This window comes from Equus quagga, chromosome 2 (genome assembly GCF_021613505.1).
Source record: "Equus quagga isolate Etosha38 chromosome 2, UCLA_HA_Equagga_1.0, whole genome shotgun sequence".
In the NCBI taxonomy this organism is placed as follows: domain Eukaryota; kingdom Metazoa; phylum Chordata; class Mammalia; order Perissodactyla; family Equidae; genus Equus; species Equus quagga.
The window spans coordinates 59,503,155-59,528,477 of NC_060268.1; the positions used below are offsets into that span (position 1 = coordinate 59,503,155).

The following is a 25,323-nucleotide window of genomic DNA, read 5'->3' on the forward strand; positions in this document are numbered from 1 at the left end:
CCAGCGGCACACATGTGGAGTGTGCTTTACTGTTTACAAAGCCTCTTGCAAGGCAAGCGTCTGCTCTGGCAAGGAGAGCGCCAGCCCAGGGCTGCTGCACTCCCCCTCCCCACCCTTCTCAGTTACCCCACTCCTGGCTCCAAGGGCTCAGGTAGTGGGACTCCCAGATGGGGAGCCTCATTTGTGAGTTTCCAGGGAGAAAGAGTAACACGTGGCCCACAAAGCAAAGAGAGAACAGCTTGGACAGAACGCCAGCCACGGAGGCCTCTCCAATGCAGAGCAAACCTCACTGGACCTAATTAGTGTGTCACTGATAAAGCAGCAACTGACAGAAGAGGCATGCTGGGGAAAAGAAACTCTGCATAAGGCATGAGGAGCAGAGGGCCAGAGAGGTGAGAGGGAGAGAGGGATGGAGGCCACTTGTCACATTCATCCCCATCCCTGCCTCCTGTGCTGAGGGGGGAATGCCCTGGGCTTATGCGGCTGAGTCATTCTGTGTGGCTCCCATGGGGGATGGGTGCAGAAGGGCTAAAGGTTAGGCCTGGAAGCCCTATGCCTGTCCAAAATGAATGGGCTGTCAGTGACCTGAGGCTGCTCTGTACAGTTGTGCAGGCTGTGTACTGCACAACTCTAGAGGTGCCAGTCACATGATAGTCATAGTTTGTGTATATATTACATCAGTTTTCTGGTAGATGTCAGTAGAATGTCTTGAGAAAGGGGTACCATTTTCTAATTTGCACAAATATGCTCATGACTCTGATATCTCAAGAGGCCTCTTGAGGAGCAGAGACACCTTCTAATAGATCCCAAACAGATACCAAGACATTTCAGGGAGACGTGAGACAGTGAGCATGGCCAAGGAAGGACATTTGGGGTCAAGTTTAGCCTGTTTCACTGGCTGCATGACCTGGGGTCTTCCTGGAGACTCAGCTACTGTCTTGGTGAAACAAAGTTTCTTTTCTCCTCCCCAACAATGCCCTTGTCCTATCTGTAGCCTCTTCCGTTTCTCCAACTGTTCCTTCCTCCAAGAGTCCCTCCTGAGTTCAGAGAAGGCACCACTGGCTGATAATGGCTTGCTCAGCACTCAGGAGGAATTCGTGTCTTCTCAGGTGACTCCCGAGTCTGAGATCCCTGGAGACGTATATGTGTGTCGGGTCCATGCAGAGAGCGGGGAGCGGAGGCGGGCAGGACCCTCCTCACCACTGTCCACGCCCTCCCACCCTACAGACAGGCCGACCCTTTGGCTTGGGACAAATTGACCATCCCCAGTGCCGGAGACAGGAGGAAGGAAACTCAGATTTTAACCACCTCCTTGGTGCCAGCCTGTCCCTTATCTCCTTTTGTTCTGACAACAGCCCTGCAGGGAAGGAATTACCTTCCTAGAGAGGGGCCATCCTAGAGAGAGGCGCGATCAGCGTGCCCCAAGTCACAGGTGGGGAATGGGCCGACTGACTCCACAGCCCAAGCTGTCTCCCCACAGGGCAGCAGTGACGGGACCCAAATGTCCCTGCACCTACCATATGCCAGGCCCTCTGGCAGGTGCCTTCCCACACATCTGTTAAACGCGTGTTGACAGTGGAGGCAGAAATGGCTAAAGGGGCTTATGGTAGGAACTCTCAGGGGGCATTTGTTTCTAATGTTAGGAGGCTCTTGAAGTCCAAAGGGTTTCAAGACTTGAAGGAATAAGGCTAAGATGGTGGAATAACAGGCAGTGCGAGCAAGAGTTAGGCTGTTGACATCCTTCAAATAATGCACATCCTCTGAAAGAGATAAAGCTGGCGATAGCGAAGATGATAGTGATGATGCCGCCACCACTGCTGGTGCTGATGATGACTGGGTATGCTATCAGCTCTGTGCACACAGGCAGGCCTCAGCCCTTAGCTAAAGGAGACAGCTTCCCATGACACCTGCGCTTTCCCGCTTTCCACTCCAGGCCTTGGAGCTCTCCCTGCTCCCGGGCCCCGTCCAGAGCTCCTGTGCTCCCTGAGGCGCTGGGGGTGGGGAGGGTTCCAGCCACAGAGGATCAGAGCATCTCTCGCAGGCCTTCTGGGTCCCACTCCCTCTGAGAACAGAACCAGGCTTCCTTGCCAAGGCTGGGCTGCCATCTTTGGGAGTTTCTGGGCAAACACTGACAGCATAAGGCCCCAGTCACTCCACATGAGGTTTCACGATTTCCTTAGTGGTTTAAAAAAGTGTCTCTGAACTGCTGGGAAAGCCGATGTTGGACATTAGGGGAAGCTTTCATGAGCATTTAGAGGAGTGTGTGAGCGGAATGTGGAGGGGGCAGGGCACAAGATGAGACTGTGGCCCGGGAGGGGTGTGGGTGGGCTCCCTCCCTACTTCCAGACGCTGTTCTTGGTGAGCCTGTGCGTGCGTGTGTGATGTACGTCATACGAATAATACATGTGGGCCCTATGCGTTTTGCGAGGTACAATGCGTTTTGCACTTGTAGAAGAGCAGGTTAGGGATAGGATTTAGGCTTGTTGTCCCAGTGTCCTGATTTGGATGGCAGCTATAGGGTACCCCCATGCGTGGTCCATATGGTGTGGGAGTTTGGTGTGTCTAAATGCTCTGTGTCAGTGGTGTGACAGCTGTGGAGTAAGCTCAGCATGTTGGACATTTGGGCCGATCCTGGCCAGAGAGCCTCAAGGGTGATTTGATCACGGAGGCTTTGAACATGGTGTGCATGGTGTGGGCATGCTGGGTCCACGTTGCGGGGGTTGGATATATAGGAGAGGGCATGCGTGCCTGTGCACTGCAGAACCCAGCTCCTCTGGGGTGGCAGCTGGGTGGTGTGGGCCCAGGGCAGTGGCCTGCAAAGGCAGAATCTGACTATAGTGATGGTGACAATGTCCCAAGTGGGCACCAGATTGTAGGGGACAGAGGGGCCTGCAGAGGCTGATGGGAGGTGTTTACTAGGTTCAAAAAAAGTGTGGCACATTCACGATTTAGGGGATGCTCTAAACCACCTGTGCATTTATTCAGTGAATAGTTACTGATCACACTCTGTGCAGGAGACTGTGCCAGCCTGGGAGTGGGCTGGGGTCAGAAGGGCGGCAGGATGAGGAAAAGGGTAGGGACACAGGCTTGAATCAGACAGACCTGACCCCCACAGCTTTCCATACAGCAGAGAGGACAGAAACATCCACAACGTGCCACCAGAGTGGGCGTGCCAGTGTACTACGGAAAGGTTACGTCCTGACAGGAAGAAAGCAAGAAGGCTTCTGAGCGGAGCCTAGAGGTGCTCCGGCAGGGTGTGGCCAGGAGGACAGAGAACTGGGGCATCTCAGGGAAGGGACACATAGAACAAAGGGATGGAGGTGGGGCTGTCCATGGGTGAGGGAGTCTCCAGGGTAAGGCAGTTGCTGGAGCACCGGGGACGATGGGCAGCAGTGGGACAGGGGCCTGGAGCTCACACTTGGCCCAGCCATGAAGGCCTTGAATGCCTGGCCTCAAATTTTGCCCCGAAGACAAAGGTGGGTCCCTGAGACCAAGCAAGTGACTCAGTGTTCCAGCCTATTTTAGGAACCCCCTCCCCCAAAGGCAGGCATGTGGGCCACTCCTTTCTGTTTCAGAGAGGCTGAGAGGCCAAACTCAGGAAAATCCGATCGCTTATCGATTGTGGAATCATTTAAAAAAAAAACAACTACAGACTGAACACAAAGAAAGCCCAGAAGATGAAACCTGAGCAGCTTTACCAGGGAACGAAAAGGAGAGGAGATGAGAAAGGCTGCCCCTGCCTGTGGAGGCCGCCCGCCCCTCCCAACCCCCACCTTACCCGAGTTAAATTACCCAAGTCTTTATAAAGTTGGTTTCCTCTGGATTCTTCTGGCTCCCAGAGGTTTCTCAGCCAAGTTGTCATAGAATGCTTCACTACATATAATGTGGACCCGGACTGTGCTCCCCGCGAGGCCTCAGGCAGCCAGGTGTGAAGGGAGCTCAGCTCAGACCTCCCCATAGGAAGGACTGGTGACTCCTGCCTGGGGCAGGGCCTGTCTGGGGCTGCAGGTCCCAGGGGGAGGGAGATGAGGCAGGAAGGGTTCCTCCTGTTAGCCCTGGGCTTGTGAGTGGGGAGGGCTGAGATGCTCAGAGCTGTGGAACCTCGCTGAGCCTATTTCCTTGTGTGTAAAATGGCAACAGTGACATGTAATCTCAGAGGGCCGTGAGGACACGTGCGACGATGGACATGAGAGCATTGTGTAGTGGCAGAACTGTGATACAGACGTGTGCCAGGGTGACGACTGGGCGCTCCATCCACGCCACCACCTGGGAAATAGACACTTGCCCTGAGCTAACTGACGGGTGCCGGATTGCCCCGTAGTTTGACGCCACCTCCAAATTCAGCTCTCTTGGCCGGAGCAGCCCTGTGGCCATGGTTAGGGTTTCCTCCTGGTTGGAGGCAGCGAGGGTTTCTCGGGGTTTGCCCACAGAGGAGGCAGGTCACAAAGAGGTGGCAGAAGGCCACGTCAAGCCCATGGGCTCTGGAACCTGCCTACTGGGCTCAGGTACTGGTTCTGACGCTTATGGGACCTTGGGCAACTTATTTTATTTTTTCAGCTTTATTGGGGTTTAGTTGACAAACTTTGGGCAAGTTATGAACCCCTCTGTGTCTCAGTTACCCTGTCTGCAAAATGGGGATTACAGTAGTACTTTCCTCCAAGGGTAGTGGTGAAGATTAAACAAATTAACGTATGTAATGTTCTCACAACAGTGCCTGGCCCAGAGGAAGTGCTATAAACGCTTTAGGCATTTTGATTATTACACGTGGCCCAGTAAGAGCCTAGGCCCACCACAGATGTAAGAAAAGAAACTAAGATTTACCCTCTTGCTCTGTCCATTTTCACTTGTCCATTTCACTGTCACTTTCACTGCTTGTCCTGTTTCCCCCCCACAACCATCCTGCAAGGTACTCCACGTGCCAGGGGAGCAAAGTCAGGCGCCAGAGGGGAAGCCGCTGTCAGTTGCCCAGCTGGCAGGTGGCAGGGCTGAATTCGAAGTCAGGTTTCCCTGACTCAAAGCCCATGCTCTCCCCACTCCGCCAAGCGGCCTCCACTGAGGAACCACAGGGAGTGAAGGGAACCAGCATCTATTGAGTGCCTGCTGCATGCTGGGTTCTTAGACGGTGATGTCACCATCTCCCTGCACAGGGTATGGAGGTCAACTTGCAGCACCGTTTTGTCACACCTGCCCCTGCTCAAGACTGCAATGGCTCCCTCGTCACAAGTCCCCACCCCGGCATGCAGGGCCCAGCCTGCCCCGCTCCCACTATTTTCCTTCACATTCCCTACACCCCTGCTCTTTGGGTCCTCTGTGCCTGGTGGCTGAGCAGCCCTGCCCGGCTTCCCTGTGCCTGTCTCAGGGCAGTAACACTCCCCCTCTGAACTTTTAGGAGAGGTGAGAGCAATTCTTTAGTGGTGTCTGGAGAGAACGCTTGTTTGTTTTGTGTTTTGTTTTTGCATTTACCCCCATTGTTAGTTTCCTATTAGCCCCACCTTGAAGTAATTTATTCATGACCTTTTTCTGCAACATCTTTCACTTTCCAGACATAATCACATCTTCTGGCAGGAATTCCTTCCCCTCCTGGGGTCCATAATTACTCCTGCAGATAGGAGTAGCGGTGCTAATGACTAAGGGGGAGATGGCTGGGGAGGGGCCGTGCTGGTGGGGTCTCGGAGCTTGAGGGCAGAGGTAGCAGGGCGATAGTGGGATCTTCCTTTGTTCCAGACCCACAGCCTTGGTGGGGGGAGTTAGTCTGTGGGCCTGGGGCCCACTGCTCCCCCGCGTGCCTCTGGGTGCACACACCCTGGCCCTACTTCCAGTTCTTCCCAACAACGTGTTTCCTCTCAGCTTTACACCAGCCCCAGGATACAGGGAGTAGGGTTTGTGCCCCATTTTGCAGAAGATAAAGTTAAAGCACAGAGAGGTGAAGTGACTTGGGCAAAGTCTAACAGCAAGTAGGTGGCAGAGCCAGGGTCGGAGCCCAGGTCTGACTCCCAGCTGGCCCCCTCCTCAGCACTGACCTCCCCTCCCTGCTTGGCTGTCCTGAGGCGAGCTTGGCCTTAGAGCCATGAGCCCTGGGTTCTAGGCCCAGCTTGATGTCCTCACAAGTCACATCATCTTGGACAAGACTCGTAACCACTCTGAGCTTCGGTTTCCTCATCTGTGAAATACAGCTAATGATACTCATCCTGCTTTCCTCACAGGGGAGCTGTAAGGACTAACAAGCTCAGGTGTGAGATGGCTGGGTAAACTGTAAAGTGCTGCCCCAAAGTAAGGGAAGGGGACTGAGGGTCTCAGCCTACCTCCCCTTGAAGACAAGGGGTGGGAGCTCACTGGCTCCAGCTGAGAAATGAGGTTGCCAGGCGTTGTCCACTTTCCTAGGAAAAGGCCAGAGAGTCTAAAGCTGGTTATTTAACACGGATCCACAGCCTTCTCCTCTCCAGACAATTTTGGTTTGTGGCTAAAAGGGCAGGCTCTGGGTTCAAACAGCCATAGGCTCAGCTCCTGGTGGCCAGTTAGCAACTAGGGAAGGTTACGTCACCTCTCTGAGCCTCAGTTTCCTCATCTGCCAAGTATGGATCCCAACGGCCCCTACCTCAGGCTTGTTGGAGGATGAAGTACAAGAACGTATGAGGAGCAGGGTGCCTGGCCCGGGCCCCCAGGATTCAGTGCTCCCAGTATGGGCCATCAGCATCCCCACTCGGCCATCCCATTCAGACCTTTCAGGAAAGCTCCTCTGACTCCCCGCCCTGGCCTCCCTCTGCCACGTCTGTGGGGTGGCCAGGACTGGGACCTGGCAGAGGCAGAAACCGCAACAATGCCAGAGACCTGGACAAAAAGAAGACTGGGCATGCTTAAAGCATGGACGCCCCAGACCTGCCCCAACCGCCTCTGCTGCGGCATGGAGAGACGGAAGCCCCAGCGCCAGACCCTGGAGATGAGGGCATTGATAGGAGGGCCTGAGGAGCACAGCAGGGAGAGGGCAGTGTGACACGGGGAACGTCTCTTTTTTCAGATGGAAGAGTCAGCAGTTTTCCCCAATAAAACCACAAACCACAGTGTCCCCGAGGGGGAAGGTTGGACTCAGCCTCAGTGAGATAAAACCAATTTTCCTTACTTTGCTCTGTGGATTAATTGCCAATGTGATTTAACCGTCTGGTGACCTCCCCACTCTTCTCTCTCTGCCCTGGGAAAAATCAGTAGGTGTCTGCTCTGGGGATAGCAAACTCATGAGATGGAGGCGAAGGGGGAAAAAGCTTCAGCTTGGGAGTTCTGTCACCTGCTTTCCATCCTAGTTCTGCCAAAGATTTGCTGTGTGACCTGAGATAAGTCACTATCTCTCTCTGGATCTTGGTTTCTTTCTTTGTAAAATGAGAGGTTGTACTAGGGAAGCACTGAGCATTCTTCTAACTCTGCCATTATGAAGAATAATTCCCATGTTGTGCTCACAGGGCAGGCATTATTAACCCATTTTATGCTTGGGAAACTGGAGCTCAAAGAGGCTGAGTATGGGGGCCGGCCCCGTGGCCGAGTGGTTAAGTTCACGCGCTCTGCTTCGGCGGCCTGGGGTTTTGCTGGTTTGGCTCCCGGGAGCAGACATGGTACGGCTCGTCAGGCCACAGTGAGGGAGCGTCCCACACAGCACAACCAGAGGCACGCACAACTAGAATATACAGCTATGTACCGGGGGGCTTTGGGGAGAAGAAGAAGGAAAAAAAGATTGGCAACAGACGTTAGCTCAGGTGCCAGTCTTTAAAGAAAGAGGCTGAGTACATCGCCGAAGGCCACACAGCTATTGGGTGACAGCCCTGAGATTTCAGTTCAGGCCTGTCTGACCCCAAAGTCCACGCCTTTTGCTTCCAGTGTGTCATCTCCACACAACTACATAAGAAACCTCAACTATCATTTATTGAGCATTGGCTATACGCCAGGCTTTGTTCTAAGCACTCTGCATATTCGATCTAAGTCAGTCCTAAGAATAACACCCTCACATAGTACCATTATCCACCCTGTTTTGTAGATGAAAAACTGAGGCTTGAGAAGCTTGGGTGACTGGGCCCAAGCCACCCAGCAGGTGATGGCAGAGACGGGATTTGAGTACTGGAGTACCTGTGTGGATGTGTTTATAGTTTTGGGTCATTTCTGCTATTTTGCACTACCTGTGCTCCTCTGCTCACACGGGCATGGCAGCTACATGGTGAATTCCTCACCCCCAGAGCAGCATCCAGGAGAATCTTTTACTACAATAATTAGGAAGTTAGTCAACGGAGGGGGGCGGGGGATGAGAAACTGCTCTTCTTCCCTTAGCACGAACAGTCTGCAGACCGCAGTTTGATGAAGAACAAAACAACTAGGACAGGGACAGTGCGCACGTTATATACATGTCACCTGGCTATAATTTCCAGTCCACATTCTCTTCTGGCTCCCCAGCTGCCCTTGCTCCCTAGCTCCAGCTCAGGAGCCGCACGAGAGGCAGACACACACTTTGCCCAGCTTGGGGGAGGTCGGTGGGGGGAGGGTGACGTCTTAAACCACATCGGAAGCCTTGAAGGAAAATTCAATCACTGCTCCACTGATCTCGATTTTCATAACTCTTACCCACTCCTGCCTTCCCCAGCCAGAGCAGCTGAGGTTTGCGTATGAGCCACCGACAGCACGGAGAAAGGAGAGAAAAATGTGGAAACGAGTTTGTTCATTTGGGTGATGGAGTGCCCGCTCCCCTCGCTGGCATGCAGGGTTCAATAATGGCAGACAGGGCTTCAAAAAATTGCAGCATAAATAGATGAGCCCTTTAAGGTAATAGAAATTCTGTCAACCAGGGGAGAAATATTGGCCCCGAATCCCATGGGAGGGGACACCAGGCCCCCTCCTGCGCCTGCCCTGCTTCCCATCCCCATTATAGCCAGAGCTGAAAGGGAGCATCTGTGCTGAGGAATGACCAGAGGCCCCTTATCTCTTAGCCCTGGGTTCCACACGGGGAGGAGGTCTGGGAAATCAAGTCTTTGCAGCTCTGGCAGTGACCTCACAGGCTGTTTGTTCCAGGTGCCAAGATGGCAGCAATTAGTCCTGGAGCAGCAGAGGAGGCTTCATCAGTCTGGCCACCCAGGTGAGGCCTTAATTAAGGAAAGCTGGTCAACAGAGGAGCGTGGAAGACTGAGAAAATGGCCTTCTCCCCCCTGTGATGAGAAAGTCTATCCTTGGCTCTGTGGCTGCCCTTGGGAACCCCAGAGCCTTTGGCAACCCTGCAGCTCCCAACCAGGAGGAAGTCTCTACTAATTCTGCTCTCTTCCTCTCATCCCCCTTTCTACCTGTACCCTCAAACAGGGCACTCAGGCCAGGACCAGTCAGCCTCTTCAAGTGGGGGACCCCTTGGGGTAAATAACAACGATAGCAGTGGCAGCATCAACAACAACAATAATGATAACAATAGCTAACACTTGTTGAAAGATTACTAATATGTCAGGTATTCTACTTATTTTATATATATGAACTAATTTAATCAGTCTAATATCCCATGGAGTTTATTATTATTCCCCTTTCACATATGAGAAAACAGAGGCACAGAAAGGTAAAGTATCTTGCCCAAGGACACACAGCTAATAAGCAGCAAAGCTGGTACTTGAAGGCAGGGAATCTGTCTTCAGAGCCTCTGAGTAACCATTACACAGTATTACATTATTTGCCCAAAGAACCCAGAGACGAGGTTGAGGGACAGATGCTCCAGTGCCACTGCAGCTGTTTATTTGAACTGCAGAGAAGCCAATGGGTAGATTCAAGCCCCAGACCTGCTGGCAAGGCCCTTTGAGAAATGCCATGAATTTCCTTCTGCTTAATGGCATTCATTGCTCTTCCCAATAATTTCATTCATTTCAAAGAGTATACTGAGCAAGATGTTCACATGGTAGGCATTGGGGGGAGGGGGGACAGTAGGAGGTGCAGGGTTGGAGAGAGACAGACTCTGAGTATAAGCCATGTGCTGTGTGGACAGAGAGGACAGAAGAGAGGAATATTCAGGGAAGGCTTCGTGGAAGAGGCAGCCTTTGATCTTAGCCTGAAAAGCTGAGAAGAATTTTCATAGACTGAGATAAGGACAGTGGGGACCGCATTCTAGGAAGAGGGAAAAACTTGAGAAAAGGCATAAGCAGAGGCCTCAAAGCAGACACTGTTTAGGGAGAAGTGAGTTTTGTGTGGCCCCAGCATAGGTTTGTGGCAGGACTTAGCAGGAGATAAGGTCAGGGTGGCTTAATTAGTTTTAAGGGCAGGTTACAGAGGATTGGAGTTTGAGCTTTATTTGGTGGGTAACAAGAAGCCATGGAAAGGGGTGATGTGACTCCAAGCCCCAAGGGGATGGACGACTCCACTTGGTTCCCTCAACCACAAGTCTGCGACTCCCTCCTCATTTCCTGGATCTCCCCTCACATGGACACTCCCAGGACTCTGGAGGCCCCTGTCACATGACTCTCCCTCTGCCCTCCTCCATCCCTGTCCACCCTGGTGTTCTGACTGGGTGAGGACCCTGGGTTCTAACAAGGCAAGAGCAACCTTGGAGCACAGGCTCATGGGAACTGTCCAAGGTGCTGAAACAATGTCCTCCCTCCAATTTCAAGCAATCCCAATTTAAGGACTGGCTCCCACACCATTGTTTCTGTTTGGCAGAGAATCTCATTCCCATTTTATAGATGAGAAATAGAAGCCCCCAAATTAAGCAGAACCAGAGCTAGGAACTTGGCTTCTTGGCTTTTCAGCTCTTTTCCCCCACCCAGGAGCCCCCGTGTAATTCAGTAATGCATACCCTGAGTGAATGCACTGCTGTGGCCAAGCTAACACATGAATACCCAGACTCCCTTCCTACCTCCATGCCTATGTCCATTTCCGCAAACACTGACAGGTGTGTTCACCCCACAGTGCCTCTGCAGGTGCTTGGAAGGACCTGCTTGTAACAGCAACTGTGCATGTTCATGGCTCTGCTCTAAAGGGAACCCCTGGGTGTAGCTCACTCTGACCCTCTCCTTGGGATGAGGAGAGTGCTGGGGTTGGGGGAAGCAACATTCCCCCACTAGTCTCATTTTACCACTAATTACTACCATTTTGCTGGGTGTCTATTGTGTTCCAGGCACTGAGCCATGAACTTTCCAAATGAAGTTTCTCACTCTCGTGGCAAAGTCTCCTCTTAATAGATAAGGAAATTCAGGCTTAGGCAGAATAAGTGACTTGCCAGTAGGCAGGGTGAGGATTGGAGGGCCAGGATTTGAACTGAGATTTGTGTGGTTCCACAGTGACCCGTCAATCAAAGTCTATCATCTAACATATGAGAGTTCAGGGCTCCCGCCACTACTGGCTTTGTGATCCTGGGCAAGTCACTTATCCTGTTTGAACTTCAGCCCCTCGTTTTCACATTGAGGAACATTGAAAGTACACCTCTGTAGGACTCTTGTGAGGGATAGAGATGAAGCACGCAGCAAGGACTCAATAAGTGTTTGCTGCTAGGGTGAATATGATTATTATTGGGCACAAGCTCTTTGAAGGCTGGATGGGTGTCTGATTAGCCTTTCCATGCCCCCAGCAGCCGCCCAAGTCCTTAGCAGCCTAAATATCCAGTATCCTGGGAAGGAAGGAGAAAGAGTGCGAGGGCCAGCACACCCAGAGTGCCAGGCAGGGCTGGCTTCTGCCCCATATTCTCAAGGCCTCAGGGGGTGGGGACCACCAGGCTGAAGCAGGCATGTCAGTGGGCTCCCAGGGGTGGCTCTGCACTACCTCATCAGCACTCCTCACATTTATGTTGAGCCTGAGGCCTTTCTCAGTCCTCAGAGACTCTGCTTTCATAAAGTTATCCCAACGTCCTCCCTAAAGAGCTCTTGGCATTGAGGGCTCTGGTGGGAGGGGACAGCTGAGGATGTGGCCTCACATCCATTACCATGTTGGCTACTCACATCCAATAGCAGGCAGGACCTGATGTGACTCCCATCTTACAGATGAGGAAACTGAGGCCTAGCAAGGTGAGGACACGTCTAAGGTTGCTGAGCCTAGGATCAAGGGCTCAAAACACTCAGAAAAGGACTCTTTTAATTATTCTCTAATTAATTGCCCATCCTAAATATCTTTCAAGGGAAAAGGCAGGCGCATACATTCACAAACCAACCACCCTGACCAGAGCCAGGAAGTTGCATTCATTCAGAAGCTGGGAAGAGGGCGACAGTAATAATTTCCCCCTTGGCGCATGCAGGAATGAGTCACGCTGGATGAGAACAATTGACTGTTCTGTAATCACCTTGAGCGGCTCCTGCTCAAGGCTCCTGTTCAACACCCGGCAGGGCCCCAGAAGAGCCTTTCCAGGTATAATGAGGCTGGGCAGGAGGAGATGGATGGGAGTACACAGGGTCCCACCAGGGCAGCTTGGCTCACAATCTGTTTTAGCCCTGAGCCCCAGGCAGCCAGGACTCCACAGAAGCACCAGGTCCCCCAAAGTTCAAGGGCAGGAAGTCATTTGCATCCCAGATGGGAGGAAGAAAGGCCGTGGCCTGGCCTGCAGACTGTTGGAGCCCTGGCCTCAGGACACATAGACACTAGCCTCCCTAGGACCCTCCTAGGCCCTCCCAGGGCCCTGATTTCCCCGTCCTTTGAGGAGCAGTGACCAGGCAGGCAGCTGGGGGTGAAGAAGGGGGAACAGGAAGGTGGAACTCTCAGCAGGCCCACAGACAATGTCTGCAATCAGACCATAACAACCTCAGTGAGCCCCTCTCCCCCAGCCAATATACACGCACACACCTCCTTGCTCCTACTTTCCCTCATTTCCCCCAGAAGGGTGTGTTTCCTGACTTGGTCCATGGAGTCCACATAACAGACCATCTTAGAAATCAGTTGGTTCATCTCCTCCTGCACACTCACCATTTACAGATGAAGGAACTGGGACACTGAGAGGGGAAGCCCCCTGCCCTAACTCATAGAATAGCTCTGGTAGCTAAGCTGGGACGGGGGTCAGGAGGCCCCACCAGCAGTCTGCTGTGGTCTGTTCACTTCAGCTTCAGTCACCTGATCACTTTGCTATGTGAGATCTTTAATCCGAAACAACTATTCTCTCCTACCCAAACCCAAAACCTAGGGCACGCCATTTTTCTATGAAGTTACGGACAAGGCTCACATCAATAAAGGTAAATTAGAAAGGAAACCTGCAGGAGAAACAGACTTCTTTCTCTTTCAAAGAGGCCCCTGGAGGTCATTTTCACCCAGTTTTATCTGCACTGGGGAGGAGGAAGAAGGAGCTGAACAGTTTCCTTCTATAGACCACAAAAGACATTGTCACTGGGCCAACCACATTCCTATATCATGACAAATGCTTCCTTGTACTTCAGTGGATCTCCACCTTGGCAGCACATTGGGCTCAACCAGACCACAGCTAGACTAAATACATCAGCATCTCTGGGAGGGGGCACAGGCATCAGTGTTTGTAAAGCTCCCCAAGTGTTTCCAAAGGGCAGCCCAAGTTGAGCACCATCCCCTTCCTATTGGCAGTGAGGCCACTGACCAGCAGCGCTGGCATCACCCGGGAGCTTGTTAGAGATGTGGAACCTCAGGCCCTTCCCCAGATCTACTGCATCAGAATCTGCACTTTAACAAGTGATTCCCAAGTTCCCTGAAGTCTGAGGAGTGCTGAGGCCAGGCACTGTACACATGCCATCTCCACACCTGACAACAACTTTGCAAGGCGGCTGTTCCATTCCACAGTGAGGAAACTGATCCTGAGGGAGGTTAGCTCGCTAGCCCGAGGTCACGCAGCGAGTCAGCAGGACACCAGGACGTGACCCCGATCTGGTTCCAAAGGCCACACTTTCTACTGCACAATAAAAAATACGGCCACAGGGGACCTCTGAGTGTTGGGTCCTCAGACCCACTGGGCACACCCCACCTTTGAACAGGATTCCACTTCCAGTGTCAAATTCCGTAGAATCAAACCTCATAAAGACCAGCATAATTCATGAGGAAATACAAATGGTAAACAAACACGTGGGGAAAAGGTTCACTCTCCCTAGTAATCAGAGAAATGCAAATTAGAGCAAAATGGAGGAGCCATTTTCTACCTATATAATTAGCAAGAATTAAAAAAAAGAATATTAGCAAAGTTGTTTTGAAATAGGTACATTCATACACGGCTGGTGGCGGTATATAGATTTATATAACCCTTGAGGAAAGTAACATGGCAACATCCATCAGGAGGTGTAAATACATTATGCCCACTGACCCTGGGAATCCACCCTAAGGAAGCTATTCAATGGGAGAGGAAAGGCTGTTTGTGGAAAGACACTCATTGCGACATTTGCTGTGAACGTTGGAGACAACTCAATATTTAGCAGGGAGAGGATGGCTGAGTAAACCGGGGTACATGAGCTCCTGAAGTGTCATGCAGCCATTTAAAATGATAATTAAGAAGCCCAAGCAGCAGATGTGGGTGAAAGAAAGCAGAATGCATAACTGTCTGTGTGCACGGTGGTCATCTGTTGTAAAAATACTGTGTGCATGAGGACATGGACAGGGGGGAGCCGGGCTCAGAGAGGACAACTGGTGTTTCAGGGTGAGGGGACAATGGAGAGACCTCCTCCTTCTATTACTTTTACAGTCACAAACCCCAGCAGAACTGGCCCTTTGAGAACAGCCTTGGGGGCTCTCTAGTCGGGGAATCTATCTCTGAGGGGGACGCAGAGACACTTCCTATTCTTCATCCCTGGGCACAAGGCCACACTCTTCAATTCCACCCAGAGGTGGGAGGAGCTGGCCCCTCCTCTCCTGTGTCGGGGTGGGGGGCAGAGAGGCCATGGGAGACCCCTCCCGTCTTACCATGAAGCCTGGGGCACAAGCGCAGCTCCCAGTGATGCTGTGGCAGTCGGCGCCGTTCTGACAGGTGCAGGGCAGCTGGCAGCCATCGCCATAGTAGCCAGCAGGGCAGGACTCATTGCAGTGATGGCCAGACCAGCCCGGTTGGCAGGTGCAAGCTCCAGTCACTGGGTGGCAGCTGAAAGATGAGAGAACGATGAGAAGACAGTCTAGTCAGGGAGGTGGCCATGTCCCACCCTCTGCCCACCCTGAGTCTGGTCTGCCCAGGGTAGCACGATCAAAGGGCCTCTGAGCTTAAGCTGCTCAATGCCTTGTTTGTTTGTCAGAAGACACAAAGGCCACATGTCTTATTAGCCCCAAGAAACTGAAGCTCATGGTGGTTATATAACTTGCCTAAAGTCGCACAGCAAGGAAGTGGCAAAGTCAGGACCAGAACACAGGTTTTCTGACTCCCAAACAAGTGCTCTTTATAATACAAATACACAGAGACACAAGCGGAAGGCAGCCTCTTCAGTCCCATGCCTTACGAACAATGGGATCAAGAGCTTCACTCACCCCTCACCCAAGGCAGATGCCAGGGTGGGAGCGGGCGCAGTGAGGCCCAGTGGCTCTGCATATCATAGGTGCCAGTGCACATTTGCTGAGTTAAAATGAGACCTCAGGGCAGGCGTGGCCTCCCCTCTCTGGCAATGTTGCATTGGAGAGGATCCCCTCCATCTGTGCTTTGCCAGGGCTCTTTAAGAGGGAGCAAGCTCGTCTCCATCTCCTATCTGTCTAGGCCAGAGAAAGGACCACTTGGCTGGAGGCAGGGCTGCCTAGCATGACCTCTAGAGACTGGGCAATCTCTGGCTGGCAAGGTCTGATCCAACAGCCAATAATTCATGATCAGGGGGATGACAGGTGTGGTGACAATGTACTTCTCAAGAGCTTCTGCGGAAGTGAACTTGACTGATGGCCCCAGCTGCTATGTCTGAAATCCATCACTACATTTGCTCAGAGGCCACACTTCCCTTGGGCTGCTCCCAGCTAGAGCACAGCAGGCATATTAAGGTGGGCACATTCCTGGGGGATCTGGGACTCCTCTGATGGGTGGCTTTGGCTTAAAGACTCTCCTTATTGCCAAACTTTCTTAGAATTGTGCTGCAGTCTAAGACTTTCCACCCAGCCTTCCTTCCCTCTCTCCTTCCCCCAAGGCAGACCTGCATTGTGATCTGATGCTCTCCCAGCCTCCCCAGCACCCTCTCCATTTCCCCCTCACAGTTGTTTCCCCCGTAAATCTCTTGCACTTGGCGTCTGCTTCTGGGAGGACCCAGACTAACATTCTAGAGAAGACGCTGGATGGTAAAGACAAGGCTCTTAGATTCCCCATGTCACTTGCTTCCCTGCTCCAGAGTTTAGCTCACGGGATATGTTGAAAGAAGCCTGCTCTGGGTTGGTAGGAGGATGCTGGGTACAAGTCTTTTTTTTTTGTTTTTTTTTTTTTGAGGAAGATTGGCCCTGAGCTAACATCCATGCCCATCTTCCTCCACTTTATATGTGGGACACCTGCCACAGCATGGCTTGACAAGCAGTGTGTAGGTCCACACCCAGGATCCAAACCAGTGAACCCAGGCCACCAAAGCAGAATGTGCAAACTTAACTGCTGTGCCACCGGGCCGGCTCCTGGGTACAAGTCTTGGTTCTGAAGTTCCACAAAGACGTGTGCCTTGTCTCCCTGGGTCATTGCTGGATCCCCAGTGCCTGGCTCATATTCACTGCCCAATTTAATATTGGGGAATAAATAGTACTTTCACTATGTGTAATTACTTTCTGCGTCTGCTGACTTGTTTCTCATCTGTCTCCCCAGCCAGGTGGCAGCTCCACGGGGGCAGGCACTTTGTCTCTCTGATTAACCTCTGTATTGTACCCCAGGGCCCAGCAGAATCCCTGACACACTGGAGGTGCTCAGCACATCTTTGGTGAATGAATTAATGAACAAACTGATTGTATGAAGCCCAGCCAAGCCCTGGATTTTCTCATGGAAAACGAGGGATGGACAGGAGCAGATAGTTCCTGAATAGTAAGAGCAAGTAGCTAATAATCATTTTGGACCATGTTTAGTCTCATTAATCATGAAGTCTAAATAACAACTGGATATCACTTTTTCTCTATCAAAACAGTAAAGATTTAGAAAAAAATAAAAGGACAATATTCAATGCTAGTAAAGGTTTTTGGAAAACAATTCGGGGTTATGTATCAGGAGTCCTAAAAATATTCAGACCCTTGGGTCTTGTAATTCCATTTCTAAGAATCTATCCTAAGGAAATAATCAGAGTTGTGGAGAAAGATTTATGCAGAGATGTTCCCTGAAGCATTATTTATAACAGTGGAAAATGGAAGCAATTTAAATAATAATAAATAATATGTCACTGGGCTATTAAAGCACTAGGTACTTTGCACATATACTTCTAATTTTCAAATAAGCCCGTGACTTAGGCACTACAGCCTCTATTCTACAGATGGCACTTGGAGGTTATGTGACCTGCCCAAGGTCACACAGCTCCGTCAGCAGCGGCTGGGATTCAAAGCCAGGCCCAGCTGCCCATGTTCTGCCCACGGCCAATTGCCGCCTCCGACAACAGGGTACTTGGTAAACGAATTGTGGCAATTAATACGAAGGAATGTTAGGGAAATACTGAAATATTTTCCAAATTATTTAATGATATAGCATTAAGTGAAATAAGCGTATAGAAAGTCATGATCTAAAATATGAAAAAAAGTCATGGAGATATACACAGATATGGATGGAGAATGAACAAATTACAACAAAATGATTTTTTGAGCGATTCTGTTTTTTCTTTAAATTTCCACATATTCTCTAACTTTCCCAAACTAAGCATCTATTATATCTATAAACATAAGTAAAGCAATAAAAATTGTAAATATGTAAAAAGAAAAGAATGAGTGTAAGGGATGAGTGTTTGAAGACTTCCTGACCTTTATGGTTCCAGAAAAATTCTTCCCTGAGTCCCACACTGTAAGGGGATAGATACAGTGGCCTACATGGGTGCCTTGAAGGCGGGTGGCCCCACTTGGTGCCCTGACCCTCAGCCAGAAGGCATGGGGCACTACTCTCTGTCTCAACACTCTGAGCAAAGCCATTAGGCACGGCGTTCCTCAGTCCCAACCTCCCAGGGGCCTCCTCTGAGGATGTGGTTCAGGGTTAGCAGGCCCGCTCAGTCACAGACATGGAGATGGACAAGGCGGGACCCAGGGAATGACCAGGCGTGTTGGCTGCAGCTCTGCCTAGCCCCAGGGGTTCTACAGGGTCTCAGGCACCCTTCGGCCTTTCCTATCAACAGCTTCTCCCTTTACAGGTCCTCGCTCTGGCGGGAACACCACCCTGCAAAAAGCATACGGGACACACAGTGAGCCAGCAAATGCTTTCTTGTAAGCACTCCTGCATTTCCTACTTTCCATCAAAACCCCTTTGAGGAGAGGGCGGAGAATGACGGCTGAGTGATTATGACTGAGGACCGCAATCACCATGCTCTGGGCACCTTCGTCACATCTCCCTCTCCCAGGCGTCCCCTGTTCCCTGCTCTCCTTCTCCCTGGCGGCGGCAGAGCCATTCGATGGCGGGCAGGCGACTGCTGGTTAGGTTCAGGCAGAAGTCACCATCACTGGCGTTTAGGCTGGTTCTCTTTGCTCTGTTCCCCTCCCCTGTTCTCCATTTTCCCCAGACATAGATTAATCACAAGTTAATAGGGGCCGAAAGCTCAACAATAGCAGAATGTTTTCGGGGCGGATTTTTCTGCCTTTCTTTTGGCCGCTCTGAGATTTCTATCAATGCTGCATCTGTTGGCTAAATCAAATCTTTCAAAGGTAACACATGATCATGGTTGCTGGGATTCGTCTATGACAATCCAGTTGTGGAGGGGACACGGAAGATGCCTGACACACAGGCACTGTCTTTCTCAAGGTTATTCCTTTATGAAGGGGATGGCTTCTTTGTGTGTGCTACAAAGTGTCTGTAAAGGGAATAAAGTGTGGGGAATCTCACCAGCCACTTCCTTCCTTCCCAGGGCAGTGGATTCGACCTCTTTGAAGCCGCAGGGGCACAGAGCAGAGAGAGGCTGAGGCTAAGAGGGCTGGGCTTTCTTTGGTTGGGGGTTGGGAGTACTTTGTCTCCCTAGGAAAGATGCTACAAGCCTCTGTTGCAAGCTCTTGCAGAAGTCAGGGGGGAAATGTAGCTAGGCTTCTGGGGATCCCACACTCCATTTCTTGGGGAGTTGAATGGATGCTTCCTTCAAAGGCCATAACAGAACTTCTACCCCCACTGAGCTGATGAAAGATGATGGACAGATTGGGAAACTGAGACAAAGAGAGAAGTTCATATATGAGACTACAGAGGTAGTTCTGAGGGCAGGACTCAGGGCGCCAGACCCCACCCAGAACCTGCAGCTTAACTGCCTTGAGATTAGGAGTCTTAGAGTTGTCTCTCTGCTTTTCTTGGATCCCAAGAGAAAGCTCTGTAGCGGACAAAAGCTCATGGGAAGAGAGGAGTGATCTGTGTCCACAGAGAGGGAGAGAGCTGCTCTTTGTGTCCATGAGAAGAAAGCGAAGTGCAGCTCGAGAGAGAGACCAGAGTGAGACCAGAGGCTCCCCACCTCGGGCAGTTTGCCCCCCGCCCAGGAAACATTTTTGTTTGTCAGAACTTGGAGTAGGGTGCTGCTACTGGCATCTGGCACGTAGATGGGAGGCCAGGGATACTGCTGAACATCCTCCAAAGCACAGGACGGACCCTCACAACGAAGAATTATCCAGCCCCAAATGTCAATAGTGGCGAGGTTGAGAAACTCTGAGTTAGACTGAAGGAAAACTTCGTATGAATGTTGGGGTCTCAGTCAGTGGGGCAGTGTGCCAAGAGAAAGGGGTGAAATATTTAAAAAGAAATAGGGTAGCTATCAGCTCAGGGGCAGAACCACCTAGAGGAATGGGCTACCTAAGATGAGTTGAGTGATTGTTTTTACTAAAGGACTGCTCTGTGCCGGGTACCATGCAATGCTAAGGCTGCAGACATGGTAAAGCCAGGCTCCTCCTGCCTCATGGAGCCGGGGCTGTGACGCAGCTCCCTGCCAGGAGGCGGACGCAGACACTGAGGAGCCCCCCTCCTAAGAAGCGCTACTGCCTCCCAATCCCTGAAACACGACTCGCGTTAAAGACGGTAAAGCAAATAATCATCAATATTGGATGGGCTGAGATTAGCGACGGAGAAGAGGGAGTCCTTCCAGATTAATAATGCATCGAGGACTCCTTCTGAGGAAGGATAAATTATGCAGGGCATGCTGCTCGGCACGGGAGGAAAACAATAGCTCTTTAATTCGGGGCTGGTTAGATCTCAGGGGCAGGGACTCTCTCTGCTTTGGGCCTCAATGGCGGCCTCACTTCCTGTCCCTGAGAAGGTCCTCCCTTGGCTTCCCAGCACAGGTGGGGATTCCTGGTGCTGTCCCCCACCATGGAACCATCTGAGGCAGCTGCCTAGTCCCCTGGCCAGCCATGTGGGACACTTGTGTTTAGAGCCTTAGAGCTCTCAACCTGCCCTCCAGACCCAGCTCAGATGTCAGCTCCTCCAGGAAGCCTTCCCTGACCAGCATAGCAGTCTCCTACAGTGTTTTCTGCACACAACCCTGGGTCACTGTTACTTGGGCACACGTTGGGACCCAGCAGGGCCAGCTGTATATATTTCAATGATTCTAAGATGCACTTTCCCCCACATTTTCACACCGCTGATATAAACTGTCAGTGGCACAGCATGGTTCCATTGACAGTGTTTTCTTTGTGAGAGTACATAAAATAAAGTTTTGCCTCACTACCAATGTTGTCTTGTATTTGAAGAAATACGGTAGAAGGTGCTCAGTGCCTGTGAGCGTTCCAGACCCTAGTTCCTGAGAGCTGGACTGGTGCTGAGGGACCCTTCATTTCCTCCATGAGGTCCAGCCCTGAAGGCACTCGGTGTTTGTTGAATGAACGAACGAGCGAACGAATGCTCAGGTTATATACCAGCCAGCTGCACTGGCTCCAGGGCCCCCTCTTGATAGTCTCCTTTCCAACCCTCCTCCCTTGCAGACAGTACGACCCCCCGCCGCTCAGCTCCAGGCACTGAGGACCAAGGACCACTTCCGTCTAAGTCATAACACTTGCTAAGACGCCTCTGCTTGCAGTGACCAAGTGATTTTGTGGAGAATCAAAAGCTGGAAATGAAGAGGGGCCGAGACCAAGTCCGAGTTGTCCCAGCGACAGGGCTGCAAACAGGACAGGGCTGCAAACAGAGGCGTCTCTGTCTAGCCTACAGCCAGCAGCAGCACCACGCCCCCCCGGGCCCGAGGGGAGAAGGGAGACTCCCTCACAGATAAGAAGCAGCCACATACAGGGCTGTGGAGGTGTTTATCTGGGGCCCACAGCCTCACTGATGACCAGAGGGCGGTGCCAGCTGGTGCAGGAAGCAGGAAGGGAAGGGAGCTGGGAGAGGGGGCCCAGGGCAGCCCGGCTTCTCCACTTCCCAGATTCAGGCTCCTCAGGAAGCAGGTGAAGCCAGCTTCAGCTCCACTGTCCTCAAGCCCCAAAGGACACAGAGTGAAGCGGGAGGCTGGCCTTAAGTTGAGGCCCTGACGAAGGGCCTGCACTTCAACCATCCTGCTCCTCCACCCTAGGCAGGGCCTGCTGGTGCAGGTCCCAGGGTGAGCCATACTGATTTTAAGGTCCCTTCTGTGGCTCAAGCCCCTGCTTCTGCCCTGGTGGTCGTGTCTCTGGGTCCCTTGGGGTCAGGGAGGGCTTGGTTAGATGCAGAGCATGTGGAGAGGAAATGTTCTCCAGGACAATGCCCCCAGAGCCTGTGGCACTCTGAGCCCATCCACCTCAGCCCCCCGGTCTGTGTGGCCCCACTCCCACCCCAGCTCCCCTGAGGGTCACCAAGCTCCCTCCTTACTCCTGTATTTGTGGTCCCAGACTGGCCCATTTTCAATGCTGGCAGCCCAGTGCAGTGGACAGAGGCAGGTGGCCTAGGTCCTTGTCCTGACTCTGTGTGGCCTTGGTCTTCTCTTCTTTTCATCAAAGTGGTTACCGAAGGTGAGAGCTGATGTCCTAGCTCTTTCTCTGCCCTGCCTGGATGGTCAGGCTGGAGGTGGGGGAGGGGTCTGTGCCTTGAGAAGCCCCCTCTCCACCTGTGCCCACCCTACCCCTGTCCCTGGGCTCACCTGTCCCCAGCTCATACCTGATGGTGTTGTCCACGTCACAGGGGCAGGGCGAGGTGCAGCTCGGGCCGTGCAGGCCCTCGGGGCACAGCCGCTCCTGACAGCGCGGGCCCTTGTAGCCAGGCTCGCACTCGCAGACGCCCGTGGTGGGTGAACACTGGCCCCCGTTGTGGCAGTCACAGCGCTGCGAGCACTGGAAGCCGAAGGTCCCGAAGGGGCATTCCTCTTGGCACCTGTGGGATAGCAGAGCGCAGCTAAGGCTGCGGCTGGGCCCCCTGCCCTGCCCCTCCAGATCCATCCAGCTTGTACCCCCTGCCTCTAGGCCTGGGCCTGGTGTGCTGCACCCGCCTCACGGCCTCCTCCCCTCTTCCCTCTCCTCCTCCGGGAAGTGTGCCATGGTTTAGTCACCCCAGTCAGTTCCCCCTTCATGCCAGGTGTCCTCAGTCCCCCAGCAAGGAGTTTGTACCATCATATTTCATTGATTCTAAACCATATTTTAAAATTTTTTGATGGTGGTAAAATATACATAATATGAAATTTACCAATTTAACCATTTTTAACGTACGGGGGCATTAAGTACATTCATATTGTTGAGCAACCATCACCACCATCCATCTCCAGAACCTTTTCATCTTCCCAAACTGAAACTTCCGTACCCACTACACAGTAAATCTTTTCTTCTTAAAATACATTTTAACACATCCGAAATCAGTTAAGTCTTTTAACTGATGGCATGTCACTGATAAAACCTTACCAGTGTTTTTCATTCTTAGCAGTATACAAAATAACAATGCATCTTACAATTGGTGGCATCTTAGATTTAATGAAATGGGGTAATTTCATTGCCACTCATTGTTTCTATTTTTGAGTCTTTTGGGAGATGTACAGCCTCCCGTGTCATATTGGGAGATGTGTCTCCTTCCCCAGTGTGGAATTTCTCCCTGAGTACAGAGGCCTCTTCCTTCACTGGACTGGAGAACCCTCCATGAGTCGGCTATTTCCTCTTCCTTGGACCAGGGGTCCCCTCAAGGGTGGGGCTAAGGCTCTCCCGTCAGCCTCTGGGCCCCTCGAGGAGGAGAACTGGGTCTTCTTTGCCTCCTGCCTCCACCCATGCTGGTGCTTGGAGCTCCCAGCATATTGATAGTTATTAGACCTCATGGACTCATAGCCCTCGGTTGTGGATCCGGTGTGAGTGGCTGTGACCCCACTTTTGATCACCTGGTTTCCTGGATGTGCCCAGACACCCCTCACCCCAGCTCAGAGCTATGTCTCAGGGGTGCAAATTCATTGTCACAGCAACAGGATCCTGTCAAGTTAAGGGATAAACTGGGGCCATAAGGGGTAAAGAGGTGGGCGACTCCTGTGTCCCAGAGACAAACGGAAATAATCTCTGGACTTGGGAGTTTTGGATTATCTGTGTCCCAGCACTGCTTCAACAATGTGGAAAATGGAGAACTGATCTTACAGCTCTGACATCTGCTTTCTCATCACAAAATGGGATGAGAAGAATGCAACCTCACCAGGTTGTTTGAGGATTAAATGAAACAATGTGTGTAAATGTTTAGAAAAGTGCCCGGCACATGGTAAGGGCTCAAGAAGAAATGTTAGTTATTATTATTACTCTTGTCAGTATTGTTTTCTATGGTTCTCATAACAGAGCCCATCCTACCTTCTGCTTCAGATTCTGGCATGAAAAAGCTCAAAGGGAAGAATTCCAAAATACTAACAATGGAGTGAACTTGAAGAATTACAAGTGTTTCAATTGTCATGTTTTCCCATTTTCCCGGTTTTCTATATGCCTTCTACAATAATCTGTCGGGGATGGGGGTGGGGCCATAAAAGATGTTTAAAAACCCACAACGCTAGCTTCTTCATTAAACCTCGGACAGTCTGGAGTTGGAACCAGTGTTCTTCTCCACAACAGGGTGGGGAGACCCATGTCTGGGTGCCTTCAGTTGCCCATGATGAGGGTGAGTGGCCAGACCCCAGTGATGTGGTAGGGCCAGCCTGCGAGTGCCTGGGGGTGAGGGCAGCTGTGTGTCAGGCATGAGCCTCGATGACTCTCCACTGGGGGGTCTCTTTCTCTCCTCTCTCTCTTTGTTGCCTTGCGCCCACAATGACAGGGAGACGAGGAGGGTGACTGGGGGCTAGCCTTGCTGACTCCCTCACAGGAAATGCCACTCACTCTCCCCTCTCACAGCCACGGTGGCAAAAGGAGGAATCTGGTAGAATGCAAGAGCACTCGTGGCTACAGCCCCAGGCACCCATGGAGAGGGGCTCAGGCCCCAAACCCTGTCCCCAGGCCCTGAAGCAGCAGATGGCTCATCACCCTGACTCTGGAGTTGAGGAGGCTGAGATGCAGACAGGTGAGGTGACTGTACGAGCTCACGCAGCCTGCAAGTGGCCCAGATGACCCCAGATCATCTTGCTGCATTTTAGCCAGTCTGAGGCCTCATGAAAAGAAGGAGAACTGAAAACAGCGGGAGGGAAAGGAAAGAAAGGCGGGGATGAAGAAGGAATGGCCAGTGGAAGACAGGAACGAGGAGGGGAAGTAGGATGGGGGAGGTAAGGAGGCAGACTGAGGCAGAAGGGGAGGACACAGAGCGAGGAAGAGCTGGAAAATCACCGTCTGAACTGCCAGTGCCTGCTCAGCCTCAGTATGGGTCCCCCCAGAAGTCACTCAGTTTGGCTCTCCTTGGATGTTCAGATGTCAGGGGAAGAAACTCAAGCCAGGAGACACCTGGCGGCTCCTCCCTTTCCCTGGAACATTCCTGCTGGGCGCCATCCAGCAGGACCAGGCAGAGCCCTGGACAGCCAGCTCCTACCAAAGGGCTCTTCCCCATGCCGCCATATTTATGAAGCAACTGACTGTAGCCCCAGAAACAGAATCTGGAAATGAAATATTGACAACCTAATCCATTTACATAATCAGCCTCTTTTTTTTTTCCTACTCACAATTTAAACAACTTATTTATTTAGAGATCAAGCAACGACTGCTAATGAATTTTACACAAAGCACGCTAATAACGGGGCCCATGGAACAGAAGGGTAATCACAGCAGGAATTAGTTTTCTACTTAAACATCCTTCCTTTGCAACATATCAATCTAATGTGTCCGATATTGCCATTAACAACCAGATACATTGCTCAATTAAATTACAAAATGAGCTGCAAAGCCCTCGTTACATTTCGTGTTTAATTTGCACTGGATTCTGCCTATCCGGGGAGGCCTGTGTTATTACACCCACTCAACTTTAATATGCTC

At 51.6% G+C, this 25,323-nt stretch overlaps 1 protein-coding gene across 1 annotated transcript in view; it reads right to left on the reverse strand.

Annotated features, from left to right (window-relative positions):
* The window catches only part of MEGF11 (multiple EGF like domains 11), a 325,951-nt gene that overhangs the window by 32,798 nt on the left and 267,830 nt on the right, over positions 1–25,323 (reverse strand). Inside the window, exons 9-10 of the mRNA XM_046654139.1 lie at positions 22,079–22,291; positions 14,830–15,004 (exon numbers count right to left, since the gene is read on the reverse strand). Coding sequence (XP_046510095.1) covers positions 14,830–15,004; positions 22,079–22,291 — 388 coding nt within the window. The remainder of the gene's footprint in view (positions 1–14,829; positions 15,005–22,078; positions 22,292–25,323) is intronic.